At 31.8% G+C, this 22,901-nt stretch overlaps 1 protein-coding gene across 4 annotated transcripts in view; it reads right to left on the bottom strand.

The window, feature by feature from the left end:
- LOC143258698 (uncharacterized) overlaps positions 1 to 22,901 on the bottom strand; it is an 86,915-nt gene that overhangs the window by 25,878 nt on the left and 38,136 nt on the right. For 3 of the 4 annotated variants that reach the window (XM_076518121.1, XM_076518125.1, XM_076518122.1), the window contains 2 exons: positions 22,684 to 22,833; positions 21,889 to 21,979 (listed from right to left, as the gene is read on the bottom strand). In XM_076518121.1, the coding sequence (XP_076374236.1) occupies positions 22,769 to 22,833 (65 nt within the window). In that variant the 3' untranslated portion in view covers positions 21,889 to 21,979; positions 22,684 to 22,768. Of the gene's footprint in view, positions 1 to 382; positions 2,944 to 14,849; positions 15,958 to 21,888; positions 21,980 to 22,683; positions 22,834 to 22,901 lie in introns of those variants that run through there. The other variant, XM_076518123.1, reaches the window with a different exon arrangement.

Here is a 22,901-nt window from a genome sequence, read left to right as displayed (position 1 = left end):
ATTCAGAATTTCAGAGGAATAAACAGGACTGAAAACAGTGTTATTTTAGCAAACACAAAATCCAAGCAGCAGGGTAATCAGATCATGCAGTCTACTATTGAGCTGTGAAGGTATTAAAGGAATTTCTTCACCCTTTCAGAGGATTATTTTCTAAATGAAGGCTCAAATTAGTGCCTAATGGAAACATCAAAATGAAATATATTGTTGTTATGAATAGCATAAGATTTCTAAATAAAGTGGTTACAAGCAGCCACATCCAAATGTAATAACATGTTAAGAAATAAAGTAAAAGTTCAAACACTTGAAGAAGGTCAAACAAAAAAAATCACAGTAAAAAATAAATAAAAAGGTTATGTGAAGTAGACTTGTAATTTTAACTTACTGCTTTCTTAGAATCTTTTAAGTTTAAGTTATGATTCACTCTACTTTGCTGTTGTTCAACCAATACTTGACAATGGCTCTGTTGGATCTGTAGCAAAAACTTTAAAGTAAGAGAAGGTGGGTAAAAAAGATTCTGGGCAGATGAATGTTGTTCAAGTGGTTGAAGATTTAGTCTTTCTTGGCCATGCTGGGCATTAGGAAAAGCTAACTTCCTATACTCATGAAATATACAGTCTGTCTTCTCATTAATGTAAAGAAATGAATCTGAAAAAAACATCCTTATGGAGAAGGTATTCAATATAGTTGCATTTAATGGCCATAATAAACTTTGATAATATTCATGTCGAATACAGTTTTGGTGAGAACTACAAGTGGAGTACTTTAGAAGAGAGTCCTGGTATGTATTGTATTTAACACATTTCTTATGAAAAAGTTCATTTTCTACTTTAGAAATGTTAGTTGCTTCCATTTTGGTTCTGTAACTATTTGTACTTCCATTAGAAGAGTTTGAGCTAAAGTCTCTGTCAAGTTCTACTTGTGTTTCTTTGTGTACTTGTTGTGTATCCATCTTCAACAGCAATTCTTTCAATGTCTTGGATCTACAAGAACTTCCAGCAGATGACACAGATAAACTACTATTGCTAAGAAGGAAGTCTAGGCCAAGATACAGCAAATCAGTTGAAGTAGACTTCTCTGCAGTTTTAACCTGACAAGCACTGGGTAACTGAGGAGTTGGAAGAACTGTTCTTCTCATGTAGTTTTGCCCTGTTTTATATCCCTGAGGAGTAAACAAACTTAAGATTTCATAGCTGTGTTCCAAGTTTGATAGATTAGACTGTGGTAAATTTTTTTTTTCTTGATGATTGAATGGGGAACATTTATTAATAAATGATAAGTCCATTAGATTACTGCCCAACTGTTCTTTCTCTTTTACATCATTTAAAGTAGGAGAGATTCTAACTGGTGGTTCTTTATTCAAGAGAGGCACTGACTGTACATTTTGACCTGCAGAACTATTTAATTTTTGTTCAAAGCCCATAAATTCATCATTAGCGTTATGAGATAGTTGTCTATGATCTTGAGGGCCAAGGAGCAACCCAAATCTATTATTAGTTGATGATGCAGTTATAGAATCTAGGTCTACTGCACGGACTAAGTACTTTGGAAGAGCAGGTTCTACAGTTAACCTTGAGTCCTTGTACACATCAGTGGTGTTAGTTTTTACATTTGTGTCTATTTGTACATCACTTGACAGGGTGAAATTTCCTTCATCTTTAATGCCATGTTCTGGTCCTTCTACTGGTATGGAGCCTACATTTTTAGGTACAATACCTGATGATATAGAAACTTGTCCTTCTAATGATTGAGTAGGTGTATCTTGATTCTGGATTTTTCTGAATGATATCTACACGAATTATTTAACCTTTAACCAGTTTCTAAACATCCATCAAGAGACTGGAGGGGTGGAATGGAAGGAAGCTGTGTTGGTTGAAACTGTACTTCTGCTTTCTCAAATGAAAATTTAACATTTTTTGAAACTTCATATTTGGCACAACACTCAGTTATCTCTGTTGTTCCACCACCTCTTTGAACTCTTCGAATCATAGTATTAGTAAATTCTTCACATAAAGAGTTAAGGTTTGGACTAGATTCACTTATAAACCAGTTCTCAAGAAGGCTGTTTTTATTTGGAGAAGCTGAATATTTTGGATTTTCAGGAATTCTTAAGGGCCTAGTGTTTTCCGTTAAAAATTGTGGCAAAACTAAGTCTTCATAAACATTTTCACAAGTATCTTGACGATTTTGTTCTAATGCTGGAAAGCTAACACTGTGCAAGGTGTCACAATGAATAACATTTAAAGTGGCAAGGCATGGAATGCTGTGTTCTGATTTACAGATATCACTGTGTGTTGAAACAAACTCTCTTGGTAGGTATGGCAGAAAATGCAAATGGAAGTTCTTGGGGATGAAAAGTAGAATGTCTGATTAATGGTGATTTGCAAATATATGCTGTATTTTGATTGGGCTTTGTTTGCACAGTTTGATTAATATGTGGGATTTGCTGCATATTATTTACTTTTGAAAATAACCTTTGAAAACTTGTTATGTATGGATGGTTTTTCAGAGTTTTAGGTCTTCATTTTGGGTTTTCATGATATCAAGCCTGAAACTATTTTGGCTGCAGCTTGTTGGCTCTAGAGCACCTTTGAAACTATACAGTAAAGGCCCAAAACCAGTCAAGTCATTTTTTATTCTTTTTATAACATTCTGACCTTTAAGTTTATGACTTTGTTTTAATTCTATTTTTTCTGCCTGCAGAGCACAAGTACCGACTTCATCTTTGCTGAAACAGTCTGGCTCAAAAAAATATGGAACAAGGTTAGTCCAGTGTTTAATCATACTGGATCTATTGAGCCCATAGGAAGTTTTTGTCAATAAAGATTTCTTTAGAATGTTCGAGTTTGAGACTGAAGGTACAGAACTATAACTTGTTATTGAGGGAGAATATTTAAGCCACTGAGGTGGGGAACTCATTTCTAGAAGTCCTGGCCATGAAGTTATCTGAAAAGAAAAACAAAATTTGTACTATTCTAAATACAGATATGCACTCATGCTACCATTATTAACCCAGCAATGTTGATACTCTAATACAAAAACAAATCATTATTTAATGCTAGTAATAATTATTAATATACTATTAAATGATATATTTCTTTATAATGTAGAAAAGAGTACCATGTTGTGAAAGTGGCATTCAAACAAAACTGTAAAACAGAAACAGGTAAGAGAACACAATTCTTTCATTATAGAAACTCATAACGAGTCATTCACAAATACACCTGTAACTGAAGTTATGACTAATTTGAATGTTATGTTCATCTTCTGTTTAAAAAGTTGGAATGAAAAACTTAATATAGATGAGTTAACAGTTATAACTCACACCATAAGTAAATGTAAAATGTAAATGTAAAAATAAATTTGAAAGAAAAAGACACTTCTAAAATGATAAGCCAATCATGTACGTACACAGAAAATCTAATAAAATGTAAACAACAATAATAAAAAAAACTTAGCTTTCTGTATGAAGGCCTTCCTTTAATAACTAAAAGCATTGTTCAAGATGGAATGAATGACTCAACTCACTGTACTAAATTTTAGAGTACATAACATATAAAATAATATTTTGGGACAACGTGAGACTTATTGGTTCATCTTAGCTGTTCCACACTCTACACTTAATTAACTTAAATTTAAAGGTAGCCCTTATCATTCACATACTTAAAGCCTTTTTTTAAGCTCATTTAAATTTACTGCTTTCGATATTATCTGAAGGAAACCCATTCAAAAGGCTCACTGCCATGATAAAAAATATAAAACTGAACTGTCTTAGTTGAAGATGACTCCTACCTTGCCAAAATTTATATCTATGCTATTATTCTCACTGTTAAATATGAGAAAAGATAATGCATCAACACAATTAATTTCCTTTACAATCTTAAACACCTCTGTCAGATCCACCATAACTCTCCTTTTTTCAAGAGATTTCAGCCTCTCCTCATATGACAACCTATCAATCCCAGGTGCCATTCTACTATTCCTTCTTTGAATCCTTTTCAACAATTTGATGTCTTTCTTAAGATAAGGAGCCCAAACCTGAACACAATGCTCCAAATGTGACCTAACCAGTGACATGTAAAATGAAATTGTAACCTCTTTAAACTTAAATTTGAAGATGATATTAAGGTCTTGAGTGTTGATAGCTGTGAAGAGAATGCTGCTTCTTTACTAAATGATTTAGTTCATTTATTGAGTTCAGCAAATAAATGGCAGAAGAACTTTAATTATAATAAATGCAAAATAATGCATGTGGGTTATCATAATTTGAACTATAAATATAATTTGGTTGGGAATAATCTTTATGTTATGAAAGAAAGCGATCTTGGTTAACAATCAATTAGTCTCTAAACTATTCAAGCTGTTACTAATGGTAGAGCAAATAGGAAATTAGGTTGTATGTACAGAAATATTGAATACAAGTCTAATTTACTTACCATTCCTTCTTCTATATCATTGATGTAATTCAAATGAGAAAAGGCCTTAAGACCAAGCCTTGAAGTACCCTACTTTTGATCTTAATCCAATTTGATTGGCATCCATTTATAACAACCCACTGCTTTCTTCTGCCAAGTTTGCTAATTTATCCTTCATGCCCATAGACAACTTTTTCTACAAGACTTTCATATGGCACCTTATCGATTGATTTCTGAAAATCCAGATATGCCAAACCTACACCCTTACCCTCATCTACATAAGCAATGAACTTTTCAAAGAATACCAAAAGATTTGTAAGGCAAGATTTTCCCTTAGTGAAATCATTGACTCTCCAGTAAAATTCTAACTTTGTTAACACTTTTGCAATTGGCTCAGTATAACATATGCGAGTTCTTGTACCTATTTGCACATGTTAAGTTTTTACTCTATATAACGTTTGACACAGTATATGTACCTTCAAAAAATATGGCAGACTTTTAGTAAAGATTATAATGTTTTTGTCGATAAAAAATTAAACTTTTTAATGAAATATTTTTACTAAAGGTTTGTCTGTGAAAGATTGTTTAGTTACTAGTCTGAATGCAAAGTGATTTCATGTTATAATTAAAAAGTGTTCTTCATTATAAAAATCTCAAATATTATTTGTGTAATCTTTAAAATCTCCCAAATACATTTCACACATTTGTTTTCACTAAGACTTTATATTTTATATTACTTTCTGTACCTTATGTGGGGTTTGTCAACTGACAAGTCTCGTAATCATCATAAAAAAATTAGGAAACAAATATTAGTCATGTTTTTTTCATGCTAGAATGTTGGTTTTGTTTCTGAATGTTGCACAAAGCTACTCAAGGGCTATCTGCACTAGCCTTCCCTGATTTAGCAGTGTAAGACTAGAGGGAAGGCAGCTAGTCATCACCACACACTGTCAACTCTTGGGCTACTCTTTTACCAACAAATAGTGGGATTGATTATTACTTTATAATGCCCCCATGGCTGAAATGGCAAGCATGTTTGGTGTGAATGGGATTCGAATCCACGACCCTCAGATTATGAGTTGAACACCTTAACCCACCTGGATGCCAGAATGAATACATTTTATAATATAAAAATACAAATCTTTAATCTAAGTTGCTTAAGTCTGATAACTTTATATATTTATATTATTTTTTTATTATATTGCCCTTCTAAGTTGTGCCTAACTAACATTACATAACTTTCACTGACACAGTGCATGTGCATTCACGCTAACCATCCAGTGATAATAAAAATGACCTTAGTCTTCCTTGTCTTGGCTATGTTTTAGTGAGCTAGTATTTTGTAATATACAGTCACATTTCAATTATTATACATTATATATATGTATATAAATTATTACTGTTTAGAAAAAGTTATGAAACTGATGTAAGATTAATGAGTCTATAATTACTGGGACAATTTTCAACACCTCCCATCACAAAAGGAACTCCTTTTAGATAACTTTTATTCCTCAGGTACCTTCCCCTTATTCATGGATTAACAAAAAAATAGTAGTAAGACCTCAAATAACAATCTTTAATTTCTTTCAAAACCCTTGGGGAAATATTATCAACTTGGGAGCCTTATCGGTTTTTAAAATTCCCAATTTGTATTTAACCAGCTCAAAATTAATGCAGTCATTTTTTATGTCGTTTATGTTTATTAGCTGTTCAAAATGTTGAATACTACTTAAATCTTCAGTAGCAAAAACTGAAGAAAAAGAGAAAATTTAATAACCCAGCCATCTATAATTATCAGATACTAGTCTTCCTCTAACATCCCTCAAGGGCCCTACTTCCCATTCTAACACTTTATTTATCTTTAATGTATTTAAAGAAATCCTTACTTTTAACTTTTACATTTTCAGCTAACCTTTTCTTGTATATTCTTTTTGTAGTTCTAATTTTCTGTTTCACCAATTTTCTTGATCTCTTTACTATCTTCAAAATCTCTGGTAATACCAGCAATTTAAATTTCTTAAAGTTATGATGCTTTTTTTAAAAATCGTACCTCTTAAAATCTTTGTAAGCCAACCTTGTTTTTTACTCCAGCTACCCCATTATTTCTATAAGGAATGTTTTCCTTGAATATTTAAAATTTCTCCACATCTGATCAGTATTTTCAAACAACTCAGTTGCCCAATTCACAATAAATAATTCTTGATGTATCCTTTCACAATTTGTTTTGAAATTTGTTATCAAAGTATCATTATTTGTTATCTCCATATGCAGCAAAACATTATACCTGATACAGCAATGATCACATGCACCTAGATGTTCTCCATTTTCCACCCTCTCAATTATATCTATGTTTGAAGTTAACAATAAACCTAAAATAGCATTGTTTCTGGTAGCTTTATTGATTAAGTGGAGAAGAAAGCCATCCTGAATAGTTTCCAAAAACCTTTCTCCTTCATGTATTCTCAAGTCATCACAAATTACTTTTGCCTTCATGAATTTGACTCTAGCATTTCCCTATTCTTTTTGCATTTAGTTTTTCCTGGCCTTCACCACTGCCTAGTTCTAGTTTAAAACTTTCCTTACAGCTGAGTTAATAGCTGTAGCAAACAAGCCAGCACCTACCCTAGTAAAATGTAAACCTTCCATTCCTAAAAGCTCCTTTTTTGTGGGATAAGTTTGGTGGAAGTCCAATTACTTATCTGTTCATCCTTACATGCTAATTTAAGCTTAGCATTTAGCCCTGGTAACCCACTTATAACATCATCCCCACAGTTGATTCTGGGCAGTATCCCTGACAAAATTAAGTTATGACCAAAAATGTATGCTCAAGACAGCTGGTATGGGTATCAAAACTTTAATTAAAATAAATCTTTATTAACCTGAAGATAACTTAAGAAGGTTAAAGCATTGTTCTGTACTTTATTATTTCAAGTGAGTAATCACAAATAAGTTATGATCATTTTCTTTATATGCCTTTATCAAGCCTTTGAACTTATTTGACTTACCTTTCAGTACATCATTAGCCCTTATCTGCACCACAAAAACAGCATCCTTGCTAGTTACTTTTATTGTATCTCCTGCTCTATCAGTTGTATATGCTACCTGTGCCCCTGGATAGTAGAATCTGATTCTTTTCTCCTTATTTACCCCACAGACATTCTATCCACATGCCTTATCAAGGAATCATCTATAACTATAAACTACTTATCCTCATCCTTCTCTGACCCTTTTGTTTTCCTTACCTCCAATAGTTTCTTAACTACACATTTACATAAGCTACATTTTTTCTTGTTAATAGCAAAGCAAAGGTTCAGATGGTGTACAGAAAATGTTTGATATAATTTTTAATAAATAATTAAATACTTCTCATTCAAAGTATTTTATTCATAGAAATTGTGAAAAATTAAAATTAAAAATGCAAAGAGATTCAAATTTTTCTTAAAGTAAACTCTTCACGAAATTTTCTGTTGATTAGAACAGATATACATGTTTGTTTGATAAACAGTTATTAACAGAACATATATTCCCATTTTTAAGTATATTATTTATTTTATAAGTAATGATTTAATGTAAATAAAAAGAGTAAATTTACAGTATATGTCAATACCAGATGTCAAATTCTACTTTATAAAGTACAAATTTAAATACTTCACTGACCTCTTCATATAAATGATTAAGTAGATTTGTCATTGTAATTGGCTAGTTGATTTAGTGTTTTATGGCACAAAGCAGTTAGGCTATCTGTGCCAAACGTCTGGTAAAAAGGTAAAAGTAAATTCAGTGAAATTCATAAAAGAAAATTAAGGTAAAACAAAACAAAGTTAAAAAATAAATAAATAGCATAAAACCAATGTTTACATCTAGTCTACAACGTCAAGAGACAAACTACAGTGATTCAAGTTGTAAAGGACTTTCTGTAGCATGACTGTAATAATCATAACTTGCCAGGAAGACTAACAGGTAAATACAAAAACCATCATCAGTCACCTGAAGTTGGCCTTTCCAGTCCTGGTTTTGAGTTACTTAATGTTACAGTCAGTTTCTAATTTCAAATTGAACTGGATGAACTGTGATTTTTAAAAGGGAGCCACATTAGAAAGGTGTAAAGTATATATTAAAAAACTTAAATGGCATTGAAAAAATTAATGGCCTTTAAAAAACTAAAAACACTACTAAGATGGCCAGTGTCACCATCACCAATAACACTGTTTAACATTATGAACAAACCTTGGGACAGAACATGCTTAAAATGGTGCCATTGCTGTGAATTATAAAGATGACAAGAAAGTAAAATGAGGCTTACTGTAATTTGAGTGTCACACAAATTACACACTGGTGCATCAGTTCCAGATAAAATAAAATGATGAGTTAAAAAACTGTGACCAATGCATAGTCTAGTTAGAACAACTTCCTCTTTCTGATCCTTAGGGAACAAAACGACCAAAGTCCAATATAGGGTTTTATTTGGAAAAGCTTGTTTTCGCATTGCTCACTCCAAGTCGACTGCCAGTTGGCACAGAGCCAAGCCTTGAATACAGGATCATGGTCAATGTATGGGACAGGCACAGCAGTGATAGTGCCAGAGCAGATAGACTTAGCTGCAAGGTCGGCGAGTTTGTTTCCACGAATACCAACATGGCCTGGTATTCAGAAAAACTGGATAAAAGTAGATGTTAAAGAGAAATGGGCCAGCTGGTTTTGAATATTGGTGAGAACAGGGTATGAACCAACGTGAAGCGATTCCAGGGCCAGTAGAGAACTAAACGAGTCAGTATAAATCGTGCAGTTCGAGTACTGCTTAGCTTCTATGTGATCCAGGGGAAGAGAAATGGCATACAGTTCAGCAGTGAACACAGAAGCTGTAGAGGGGATTCTGCGTGCAACCACTGAACCAAAACAAACCATGGAAGTGCCTACAGAGTCATCTGATTTCAAACTATCTATATAAATAGAAATGAAGAGATGGTTCGAAAGATGTTCAGCAAATTGCAGACAGTATTTCCAATCAGGAGTGTCTACTTTTCTCAGATGGCTTAAAGATAGGTCACAATTGGGGACTGTAAGAAGCCATGGTGGGATGAGCTGACCAGTGGATACCACAATGTTATCCAAGGACAGATAAAATTCATCTAACTGTGCCTGGATACAAAGGCCAAAAGGAGAAATGGCTGACCGTCTGGTATGAAAAACCATGGCCCACTGAGGAAGGAAAACACAACCCCAGGTGGGATACTTTGGTAAGGAAGTTACAAAGCATATAGTAAAGACAGTTGCAAATGGTGAAGGTGCGAAGAAGGTTCATGACACTCTGTGTATAAGCTCTGAACTGGGGAAGTGCGGAAAGCCCCAGTGCAGAGCTGAAGTCCTTGACAATGAATAGGGTCTAGCATCTTTAAGGCTGATGGTCTGGCAGAGCCATAGAACAATGATCCATAGTCAAGTTTCGATTGAATAAGAGCACGATATATCTTTAGCATAGAACATTGATACGTGCCCTAAGTGGTGATAGAGAGGACATGGAGAATGTTCAGTGCTCTTGTACATTTGACCCGTAGCTGCTTGATGTGTGGTATAAAGGTTAGCTTACGGTTGACATAGAGCCCGTTTGCAACAGTGAGAGGGAGTTGTTCAGTGATGGCATTAATTTTTATACTGAAAAGTGTGACACTCAGAGCACAGCCTGACTCCAAGTTCCTGTAGAAAAGAACGGGAAAGTGTCTAACCCACATGAACTCAGAATCTCCTATCCATTAAAAAAAATTTTAATAAAATTTGTTGTCAAAGGACAACAATGATTGGCATTTCAAGTTGAATCAGGTGGTCCATGGTGGAACACTGTTGTTGAAACCCACACTGGACGGGTGAGAGGAGGTTATCTGATTAGAAAAACTACACAAGACGAGCATTAACAATCCTCTCTAACGTATTACAGACATTTCGTCAAAGCTACTGAATGGTAGTTTGAAGGAATCTTTAGGACATTCCCTGGCATAGAGAAAGGTAGGGCAATAGCCTGGCGACAGGCATTAGGAAGAACATTCTACTGCCAGATCCAGTTAAAAATAATCAGAAGAATAGCAAGAGAAGCAGGAGATAGATGGTGCAGAGCGACCCTTCCTATCAATACCAGCACTTCCCCAGAGGGGATGATGTCCATTAAAGTCCCCCAAGATGAAAAAGGGACTCCAGGTGACAGATAGAGAAAAAAAACAGTGATGCTATGACCCAAGGAAACACTGATGGCTACGACCTCCCAGGGTGTGATGAGTGGCAAAGACAGGGTGGGCACATGCTGATCAACCAACAGTGCTATCTCTCCATGCACTTGTCCATCACACAGCCTGTCATTTGTGTATAAGGAAAACTGTCAAAAGGTAATTGTGTCAGCAGGTTTCAAAAATGTTTCCTGTAAGGATAGACAAACAGGATGGTAGGAAGCAATCAGTGATTTGATGTCACCTAGATTAGAAACCTCGACAGTTTCATTGTATCAGGGTGGCCATTTTTATTTAAGTGTAGGCAAATTGGGTGGAAAATCCTTCTGTTTACGACCACGTCTTTTTCCTCACTTTCCTTATTCGAGGGAGATCCATTGACCTCCATGGATCCTGCCCTGGATTGGTTGTACAGGTCTTTGCTGTTGGAAGGAGATTCCAGAGAGTGAGGACGTGAATAAATGATTGTTTTGCATCTTGGGGTGATAGAGGAAGATGGATCCGAGGAAATGCCTGTACCTGGAACAAAAGGATGTGGATCTTGAGGTTTGGTGGAATGTATATAAAGGACAAAGATAGATATCAAAGTTGATTCATCAACTTTTTTAACCATGGAGGTCAAAAGACTTTTCATTTGTTTGGAGAATGATTCTTAAGAAGGAACAGAGAGATCTGTCTACACTCCCACAGTAGCTGTGGAACAAAGTGCAGCAGCATACATCCAAGATGAGGTGGTGGACAGTAATTTTCGAGCCTCAGGATAGGTAATGTTATGAATCATTTTCAAACACTGCACCTCTTTTTTCTCCCAACCATTTAGGGCAAGAACAAAAGTAGGACAGGTTGCCACTGCAACAAGCACATGTCAAGGAACCATGACACGATGTCTTTGAGTGACCGAACTGTCGACACTGGAAACATTGGAGAGGGTTTGGAATGTATGGCCGTACTCTGCAATTAAGATAACCTGCCATAAATGTCAGAATGAGGACATTGATCAGCACCATATTTTCATCTTTGCTTGTGGAGATACGCCTCACTGCAAGACTCCTTGGGTGGAGAAACCAGCAAGAATCTCCAACTCTGGGATGTTCTTCAAATCCTTGTCAACAATAACTCCTCGTGATGAATTTAAAGTAGCAAGAGGTGTAACCTCTATAGGTATATCCCCAATAGCCTTTGAATGCAACAGGAGTTCACTGTGTTGAGATGTAGATGTTTCCACCAATACATCACCAGATCAAAGCTTTCTTACTGACTTTGGAGAGCCAGCAAGTCCCTCTAGTCCCTTTTGAATGAAAAAGGGAGACATTTGCCCTAAAAGTTTGTCAGAAAGTGAGGTACAACAGGTGGTATGGATAGTGAGCATTGCTGCTCAGAATCTTCAAGACGTCGTCGTTTACCTATAGACTGTTTTTTTTTCACTATTTTATTAAGATTTTTAATTGGAGTATCCATAAAAAAGAAAGGGAAATTTTGGTGCCCACTGACCCACCCACCATGAAGCCCTATGAGGGGATGCACTACAATGTCTAACAAGGACACTGTAGCAATGCCAGGGTTTTGTGAGCACTATACCCAAACACCAGCATCAGATATAATGTCCACAACACCTGTTGAGAACATCCAACACTGGTACTTTGTTGACCCTAGCCTGAGTGGACCAGTCGATTGACCCAAGGGTGGATACCCCAAGGCTGCCAACCACCAGGATCCTCTCCTCCCCTTTACAGGTTGCCATGCACGTGGGTGGATGTTTAGATCCCAGAGGAGGTAAACTGAAAGAACAGAACCTTCCCTGGGAGGTCCCCTCACCACGTATAGGAATCCACACCAAGGAGTTGTCATTGTGATTCACAGCATAAATTTTAAAAACATAATAATGCCCCCATTAAAATGCTATGTTTATAATAGATTAGGGTAGGAGATGAATACTCCATTACATCTCTGGTGTCTTCTTTTTTATTTCCAATGCAATTACTGTTTTCCAGCAAAACAACTATTACATATTTTGCACATAGTAGCTTCCTACTTCTCACAAAAAATACTTTCAAAAAACAAAATTAAGTTTTGTTCCAAAACTCTGAGGTTCTCAGGGGATAACGTACCATCAGAAACAAACACTGACTATTTGCCTTCATAATTTATAAATTGTTACTTTAAGGGGTTATCTTTCATAATATATTGTTCCTTTCCAACTTTCATGACACAAAATATTTAGATTTTAGTACATAGATTTCCTCCACTGCTTCTACTGTTGACTGAGTAATCACTGCAAAAACTAGACAAGGAATCTGTGCTGTCCTCAGAATGAGTAGTATGTGTTGGGGAGTCACTACCAGGCTTCTGGGGGGAAATATTTTTTCATTATTAACTACTGATAAAATAACATCAAGTTATATCTTATTTTTATACTCAAAACATTTTATGTTATATAAAAAGTTACATTGATAAATTAATTTTTGTATTAAAATAAAAAAAAACTAAATGAAATTAGGAATTAATATTAAAAAAAATACTTTCTTGTATCTTTAGTATAACATACTAAACAAAAGTAACTAACAGAGTATAAAGATAGTTTTGAGTTCCTTGTTAAGTCAAATAAACATAAAACATCTATAAATTATGCTATGTCTACAGTGCACACAAGTAAAATGTTTTTTTTCTTGAATATCAAAGTGTTTTCATTTTAATCTGTTACTAAATCTAAGATGGTGCTAATATAAACAAATCAGTGAATTTCTGAATAACCCTGCACAATTAAATTAGATCAATAATGATTGATATTACAAAACATCCAGAAGAGTAATTTTACTTTGGAATTTCACATGACTTGAGTAATACACAAGTTAAATGTGTTGAGCTGCATATACCCACAGATATTCAGTGCAAGGAAAAAAAATCACTGACACGTATTTTTGATTACTTGTTTTTATTCATGTTAATTAACTCTTTGCTCAACAATATTAATAATTAATAATACATATATTAATATATTATATCAAACACAATTAATGATACTTTAGTACTTCAAGAGTTATATTAAAAAGACTGGGGGCTATGAAATGACAATCACATCTTAGCAATTTTGGTACTACAAATTTATAGACTATTTTAAATTCAAAAGATAAGATGAGGGGGTAGAAAAACTTGTAAAGTAGGCATTTTTAACTGCAAATATGAATATGCCACACAATAATGAATAATTAACACTTTTTAAAATATTTCCTTTTGCAGTCAAGATCTTGAAACTCACATAATACTAAAACTTGAAGATTTTGATGCCATAGTTACTGAACATAAATTGATAATAAAAATGTTTGATAACATTTTTAATATAACTCTGTAAAAGATTGTAACTTGTCATTCTGAACCTCCTGTATAAATATTATTAACCAGCAGGAGTTTAAAACAAACATAACTGGCATTTCCAAATATTTTTAAATGGAAAAGAGTAGACAAAGATAAGGTACTGAAATAATCATAATTTATCTCAGAATTTCGTTGTTTGCCTAAAATTTCATCAAAACAAGAATTGATTTTTTTTCCTGAGAGTTCTCTAATAAGATTGATAAAAAAATTTTCAAACACACAGTTGCATTTATGTTGACAAAGGAAATATTGTTGGAAGGAGTGCTGAGGCCACTGCCAACATCTAGTACTTGCCATCAAAGATGTGATTTAAGTTTTTTAATTAACAAAAAAGTGACTTCTAAGAACATAATATGTACTGTGCAAAAGATATTTATTGGAAAAAACCTCTGTTGCTTGGAAAACAAAAACAGTAGTAGTATGGAGAATCAGAATGTTTTGCTGGAAGTTAACTGCATAATACACTAATATAAAGTAGGCACACAGGAAATTTAGTTGTATAACAATATAAAAATAAAAAATTGAATGGTGAAATGTTTTAAGATACCCACACCCATCACTATATTTAAAAAATCTTAATGCTGTCCATAAGTACATTTTTAATGGCAAAATAAATTACAGTTTAATAAAAGACATGTATCTGCAAGAGTATATCTCAGAACAGCTGGTATGGGTATTAACACTTTTACTAATAAAGCAGAAGACTGTTTCAACCTTCTTATGTTATCTTCAGGTTAACAAAGCTGTCATGAGTATCTATATGATTGTTCTAGCAGAATAGAATTTCAGATGTGTTTAGTTAAAAAAATCATTTTCTTGAATAATTAATATATCTTCTGTTAAGCTTTACCTGAAAAGAGAAGTCTAAAGGGTATACTAAGTGTTGTTTAACCAAGACACTCAATGATTTGTTCTGCTGCTCAAGATCCTTTTGTTGCAATTTTCCACATTCTTCTTGTAAACCCTATAGTTTTTGTAAATATAAGGTACTAAAATGTTTTAATTAAAAAACAAACAAACAACACTTTGTTTAATTTCTTTGTTCTCTATTAGATATTAGCAGTTAATTATTAATTAAATTCCATAAGGGTAAGTCTGATTAAGAGCACTTATAACCTGTAATTCCTTTAGTTCAAACTGAGTGTCAAAGAATGTAATTTACCTTTTGTTGAAATAAAAGACAGTTCCTAAGCTCAGAAAATAACAACATAAATTATCTTAGGAACTGTGTATTGCAAAAAAATGAGCTACTGAGGAATTCACTATAAAATAATTTGATTCTATATGACATTTATTCATAATACTACTACTTTTTAAAATGCATATACAGTTGCCTATATATCTATATCAAGCAGACTTTATGATTTTAAGCATATTAAAAAATCATTATAATTTTCAAACAAAACAAGATATCTAGTAATTCTGGGAACAACAATGCCTTATTTATTACAGATAAGAAAAAAGTTTTTCTTTGATAGATTTTTGTGGCAGAGTATTCATGAGGAAATTTTGTAGAATGGACAGCAACTGCCTGTTGTGGAGAAACATCGTCCTCTATGCTTGTGTCTCCACAACAGACAGTTGCTGTCCATTCTACAAGTTTCATCAAGAAAAAAGTTGAAAATATTTTATTAAAAAAAACGAGTAATATATAATATTATATTTGAGCAGTAAAGGTTTCCTTCTCAGAAGGCACCAAGTAGATCATTAGTTTTATTTTTTATTCTCAATCTCCATGTACAAAAAAGGTTTAAATTTCTGGGTATTTTCATTCACACCTTCTGAGCTAATAACACCTGAACAACTTGACTGGCAACATCATCCAGACAATGTTCATACTGTAACTGTTGCTGTTGATTGTCAGTAATTAAAGCAGTATTTTCCAATTCAAGAAGACTGACTCTTTCAAGCACAACTCTAGACAAATATTGTTCTCCCTTATGTTCATGACATTTGTTCTATGAAAAAAAAAAAGAAGATTAGTATCTAATTGTTCTACCATGTTTTGTTGATAAGCACTGTAATATATGTACATAAAAAAATATATAAAGCAAGTCATATTTTTAAATAATTTAAGAAACACTTGCTAACATTTTGTACTTCACACAATACCCCACATAATTAAGGTTGAATATTTCAGTTTGGTAAGGTATACGAGTCCACTTTTAATAACTGGAAAAAAATTCCAACTGATATTTATTCTGCTATTTTCTGAGCTCAGTAAGTATTGCAGAAAAATTAGTGACTGAGGACTTCACTCTGAGATAACATGATTCCATATGATAGCATCAGAAACATTTCCACTAATCATTCAAGCTTCACAGTATAATAGGTAAGACAAAGTTAATTATTTTTTATATTGAACAGAGAAATGTACCCTGTTTTGTTTGCATATTCAAATGATAAAAACTGTACAACCCAAGAAGTATAATCACTTTTAATTATTTATAGACACAAGCAAAAACTAAAATAAAATTCACACAGTTTTTAAGTGCTGAAATTACGTCAATGAAAACGATTTTATTAAGATACACTCGGTTTTAGATTTTAACAGTATTTTAGCCAGGATTTAGTCACTGAGCAGCTGCAAGAGCTAAAATGTTGTATTAAGAATCGTGATTTTAATATATCTGAGTTTTTGCCAAGATACAAGATTAATTGTGGAAATCAAAAATCACAGAAAAGATGATAAATGAAGCCAAAACTAAGAGGGGAATGTAAAACAGTAAAATAACTAAATTTTTTGTTATAATTACAATATTTATTGTAAACAAAACAATTAGTTGTGAAAATCTATGTGTAACAGATATGTTTAAGGCTCAGATCCTTCCTCTGCATTTTAGTACTGCCATTGTAAAACAATAAATCTTACTAAGCAAAAATTCCACATTTCCTTAAATAAGCAGTCCAAAGAACATATTAGCATAGCATGTAGTAATTACACTAACATTGCAAATGTAACTACTTTATTTGAAAATACAATTTCAAAAACTAAAAATTAACTAACTGATGGTTCTAAGCTATAAAGTTCATTTAAAAACAAAAAAATTTCTCTTTCTAACGATGTTAGACATGTCTTGTACTTCCTGATTTTGTTCTACAGAGATGAGAAGGAAAAAAATGAACCAGCAAAGGATCTCACTGATCTCTTGACTTGATTGTAAAGCAGTTAAACAGAAAACATGAATATGATCTGTCAAAACAGTAAAAAGGAAAAACATTGATTATATTTTAATAACAAATAAAATTAATCTCACAGTAATTTCTTTCCCATTAAAAATTATCAAGAGGCAGAATAAAAGGCATCTTATTATACAAAAATTGCTTATACCTGTAAAAAAGAACAAGTACATTTGTTCTGATATACTTGAATGTATTTTTTTCTGTACTTTTCTTGTCCTAACATTTCATTAACTTTCACAGTAGAGAAAATATTAATGATAAGTTTCATAGTTTTGTTTAATTTTGCTTTGATACAAATCAAAACAATAAAGCAGCAATTAAGTTAGTTTAATTAAGTTACACTCGGCAGAGTATAACATTTATACTCTGAACCATTATACATTGCAATATACATTGCACCAGTTTGTATATTAAGAATTGTAAAACACTAAGTATCATCCATGTTAGAAAAATTCATGAAGCAAAATTAATATTTAAGAAACTGTGATAAATTCAATTCTATTTATTACTGTACTTTTCATATAGTGTAGGTGTTACAACATATGCTTTATTTAGAAGCTGGATTGCCATGTTTCTTTAAAAATATATTTTACTACATGAACTTTGGAAAGCAAAAAGTAAACAGGTAAAATTTTATTCAAGTTTTATGCCCAATTAGAGGCATTGTTCTTCCATTAGAAGGAAGTGAAAATTACATTAACAAAGGTGGTTTTATTAAGATACATTCAGTTTTAGGTTGTAACAGAATATTCGCCAAGAACTAGTCACTGAGAAGGTGCAGACAGTTTAATCTGATGACAATTACATTAACCGAAATGATTTTAATGAGATACACTCTGTGTTAACTTGTAACAGAATTAGAGCTGAAAGATTAACTCACATACCTATAACCATCAGTTACACTGATTATTGTCAGGTAAAGTTTTCAATTAATTGAAAATGTAATAAACTCAATTAATGTAAAAAAATAATCAATATATGAAAATCAGTATTTCCAGTTACTACTGTTTAAGATTATTTCAAGTATCCAAATAATTAAAATATTGCCATTATGATTTCTCATTATTACTTTTGATTAATTCAACTGTTACTTAACAAATTAGTGTCATAACTCACTTAAATAATAAACTAATTGTGGTGTTTCCAGTTTTACTGTTATTGATTATTCCAATTCTTCAAGTCTTGTGAAAAATAATCAATTAATAAGCCCAACAAATTCATTGATTATCAACATCTACCAATTGTCTAGTCCTAAACAGGATGTCAGCCAAGAATTATTCTGGTCACACTTTTTACATAATTCAAGAATTATATCATTACTTGTAAGTTCTCAGTTTGAATTCATGATGTAATAAGGATATTGACTAGCAAACAAACACTCAGGCTTTGATCTTATTTCTTTGTTTCATCTACATACTAGCCTAGTTTCTACCAAAAAAGCTCCAAGTTTCAATAACCAATATAATTTAAGATCTTCATGGACACTTCTTATAAATTTTTAGAATACTGTCCAAATGGATTTTAGTTAAAGTGTGTTATCCTTTGCAGTCACGAGCAAAAACTAAAATAAAATTCTCATTATTTTTAAATGATGAATTTAAAATGGATCGAATTAAAGTTTAATGATACTATAAAACCTGAAAAAACGAGTTAACAGATTTTTACAGCCATTAGAAAAACAATGCAACTATGCAACTAACTTTCCACTTCAATTACTGCTGATAATGAGCTATTATCTATATTATATTCATAAACTGTGAATTATCCAATGAATGCATGTTTTTCAAAAATCCCAACATTTAACTAATTTTCTAGTAGCTTATTTCTAATATAACTTCAGTCAGTGATGTACATAAATCAAAACATAAGACATACAACAGAAATTAAGATAAGTTAAATTGGTTTTAAAGTTTATGATTTACAAATATATATATACAAATCACAACAACTATAGTTACAGAGCCCAGTGAGATCAATAAAATCAATTATCATTTTATACAGTTCTGTTCTAAAATGGTATCAACTATCTAGAAGGAGAGTACAGGATAAATACTAGCATTATTTCCTAATTTCTAAAACTATTTATAGAATAAAGCACCTATTTTTGTTGTTTGTTTGTAACAAAAATAAACAGGTGTTGATTAAGGTTAGATGTTTAAAATATTTTAATATTGGGAAAATTCACCTGAACTCTGTGTTAAGTTTTCAAATGCATAATGTCAGAAAAACAAGTTAGTTCAAGAAATTTTTATACCAAATAGGAAAAACTCTGTAACCCTAACACTTTTGAAAACACGTAGATTATAGGATTTTTACCATTTTGTATTAAGTTTTAAAATAGGATGTAGTAAAATTAATTATTGATATTCAAAGTATTTTGAAATTTAGATATAATTTTTATGTTTACCAATAAATTCTACTCTATTATACATATTTTACTGGGTAATTTATTTTAGCAATTCTTTTAAAATTTTAGCACATTAATTTATGCAGTGCTGTGATTTGGTTTTTGAATTCTGATCACTGTTTTTAGCTGAAAAGTATTTTATGAAAATAAACAAGATTTTCAGATATACAATTAACTTTCAACATAGTAAAATCTCAGTATACTACTTTAAGCTAATAAAATATATTAATTAAATTAATAGGATGCCTAAGCAAAGATTTAAAGAAACTTTTGATTTTTTCTTTACATTATCCATTCCTGTGAGGAACTTCCCAGCAGTCAGACAGATAGTTATCTTTTTAGCATTATTGGGAAATTTAAACTTAATTTTTTTGCTCTTTAATACTACATAATAACACCTAGCCTTACTTTTTACAATTTTTAATCTAATAACACATAATCTACTTCTCATGGTATTAATTTTCAATATCCTAATTTATATTTATTTTGAATTTAAATTTTTTTTTGTATTTTAGATTTATTTTTTAAGAATTACTTTCCAAGTAACTTCTCTTGTAGGATATAATAAGTTTTTTAATTTGATGGACAATAAAATAATAAATAGATAAAGTATGTGAAACCAAGTTCCTTAGAGCAGAGCTATACTAAAATACAATAACTTTTCAAAACTGTGATAATGCAGCAGAGATGAGGCAAAAAAAAACATTATGAATTTCATTCTTAAATTTAAAATTTAACTAAATCAGTAGTCAGTCTTTCAAATGATTTAAAAATCAACTTTAGAAAGGCAAGTAATATAATTAAGGAACTGTGAAGAAAAAAGATGGTTTTAGACTCATGACATATATTGAATGGTAAAATAAAAAAAATACAAATAGAACAAGACATACATAAATCTCCATAAATTTTGCTACAGATGTTTGGAGTGGTATTTCTAACAAACTAAAATTTAGACTACAATAACAACAGTGTGTCCATATGTTTCAAATTAATAAAGTCCATCACAAAATGGATAAGTGTTGCCACAATGATGTATCACAGATTTCATCTCTTGACTAATGGTAAATACAATGAGGCACAATAAGTTATAGGTTCTGGTCTGAAGAAATGAACTTATCAAGTAGAACAGACAATGAATAGAAATAGAATTTGGTTACTGAGATCCAAGCCTTACAGTATAATGGGTAAGATACAAAATTAAAATGTTTTGGTACTGAACAGAGAAATGTACCTTGTTGTGTTTATATGTTGCTGTTAATAATATTTGACATAGTGGGTTAGAAGAGATTTTATATTTTAGTTGGTTATAAGCAACTATTCATGGAGTTTAAAGGGAAAAGAAACAATTTTTTTTATATACATTAGAATTCGTTAAGGTTAAAAATAAAGAAGTCATTATAAATTGCATTAAGAAGCATATACACTGGTAAAGTTTGAGGTAGAAGTTTAAAAGACAAAAAGAACCTATGCCAAGAGCTATGCGATAATTAAACAATGGCAAAAACAAAGTTTTGAAAAAAGTTACAAACTTCACTGGAGATTTTCTTAATGGACACAAAGTGTTTGCTTATAGTACCAATATATTTGCAGTAGGATAACACGGTTTTATTTACAACAAAAATTTAAAAATACACTTATTGTGTTGTGAATAATTTGTCAAAATACAGCTTTAATCTAGCCACAATTACAAAATCATCATGAACATGAATGCATTTGTTAAAGTGCTTCTATCTAGAAAACGAGATGCAGGACTTGCCTGAAAGAAACTCATATTTATGTGTTGGATGTGTTGCAAAACACTAATACAGCCTGATGTCAACTTTTAAGGAAAAAAAACAATAACAACTGCTAGATAACTTCATGGAGCATGCTGCATTCTTTAGTAAACAATAAATGTTTGTTTTATTTATTTTTCTTGAAGTAAAAATATCAGGTATGGTATTTAGAGGTTAGAGATACTGATACCTGACTAGTTTGTTTTAAGTACAAAGCTGTAAAATGGGCCAGCTGCTCTGCAAAAATCAAATCCCCAATTTTAGCATTATGAGTCCTCAAGCTTACTTTGAGTCAATGGGCATGCTAACATAAAACCAAAAACCATATATTCCTGATTCTCTTAAAATAATTTTTAATGAATTCTTTGTAATATTTCAAATTTTGGTATTGTTGATAATTCTTATAGTATGTTTTGCTAAAGGAACATTTTCTTCCCTAATACACAAGAAAAACACTTGAAAATAATTTTGCACAAATGAAACACTTGAATGGAGAATTATTAATTTTGTCTATTAAAGCTTACCTCATAAGCTAAGGCACATCATAATTTTTCATGTCTTAATTGGTTAATATGTGTCTGGAGTTTAAGCATGTTTCTGATCATTTCTTCCATTCTAGAACATTAGAGAAATATTCTTTCGTACATTATTAATTTTCTTACAGAAGTCTTAAGAAAACTTTACCCCCAATTCTAGTACTGCATATGGCCTATAGTTATGTAGTCAAAATAAGAACATTATAACACTATCATTAACTAATGTTGTTAAAAACAAGGGTATGTAACAATATTGGAGCAGAATCATTAAATGGTAGTTACTATCTGAAAAAAAAAATATATATATATATATATAGTCGTCTGCCTGCAACTGAAATGTTTTAATTGCAATTTTAATCACAACAATTATATGGATAGTTGCCAGACACAAATATTTTACCAAATTCTCATACAACTGTTTAAGTCATTAAAAAAATTTTTTTGAACATGTAATTTTTTTAAAAAATAAACTATAGCAATGATTTATTTTGTATGTTTTCACCAATATACATATGACATTGCATTAGATGAGATAGAGTATATTTTATGGAACATATTTGAGCTCATGTAAAATGTAACTCCATCAATATAATTAATGGTTATAGCCATATAAATCAATACAATGTTTTGTGAATTTTATTCACAGTCCCAAAAGTTTCTTTTTATTTGAAGAACTTTTTGTTGCAAAACTGAAGGACTGATACAAAATGAAACGTTTTCCACATAAGCTTCATTATGAAGGGAAAAAATAATAATGCAAGTTAATTGTGATCACATACTTACTTCTGAAAATCTTCTTGTAAACTTGCTGTATGAATCTTATAACGCTGATTTTCTACCCGCACCTCTCTGAGACATGCTTCAATTTCTAGTCGATGCATTTTTTTCTTTTTGAAGTTCTACCTTTAATTCTACTCTCTGTGAAAAAGTCCACTGAGTTATAAAAGAAATTAATAAGCATACAACATTTAGAAATCATTTATATATAACCACACATAAAT

The sequence above is a fragment of the Tachypleus tridentatus genome, chromosome 8, assembly GCF_004210375.1.
Source record: "Tachypleus tridentatus isolate NWPU-2018 chromosome 8, ASM421037v1, whole genome shotgun sequence".
NCBI classification, from domain to species: Eukaryota; Metazoa; Arthropoda; class Merostomata; order Xiphosura; family Limulidae; genus Tachypleus; species Tachypleus tridentatus.
This window is presented reverse-complemented; position numbering and strand designations above follow the sequence as displayed.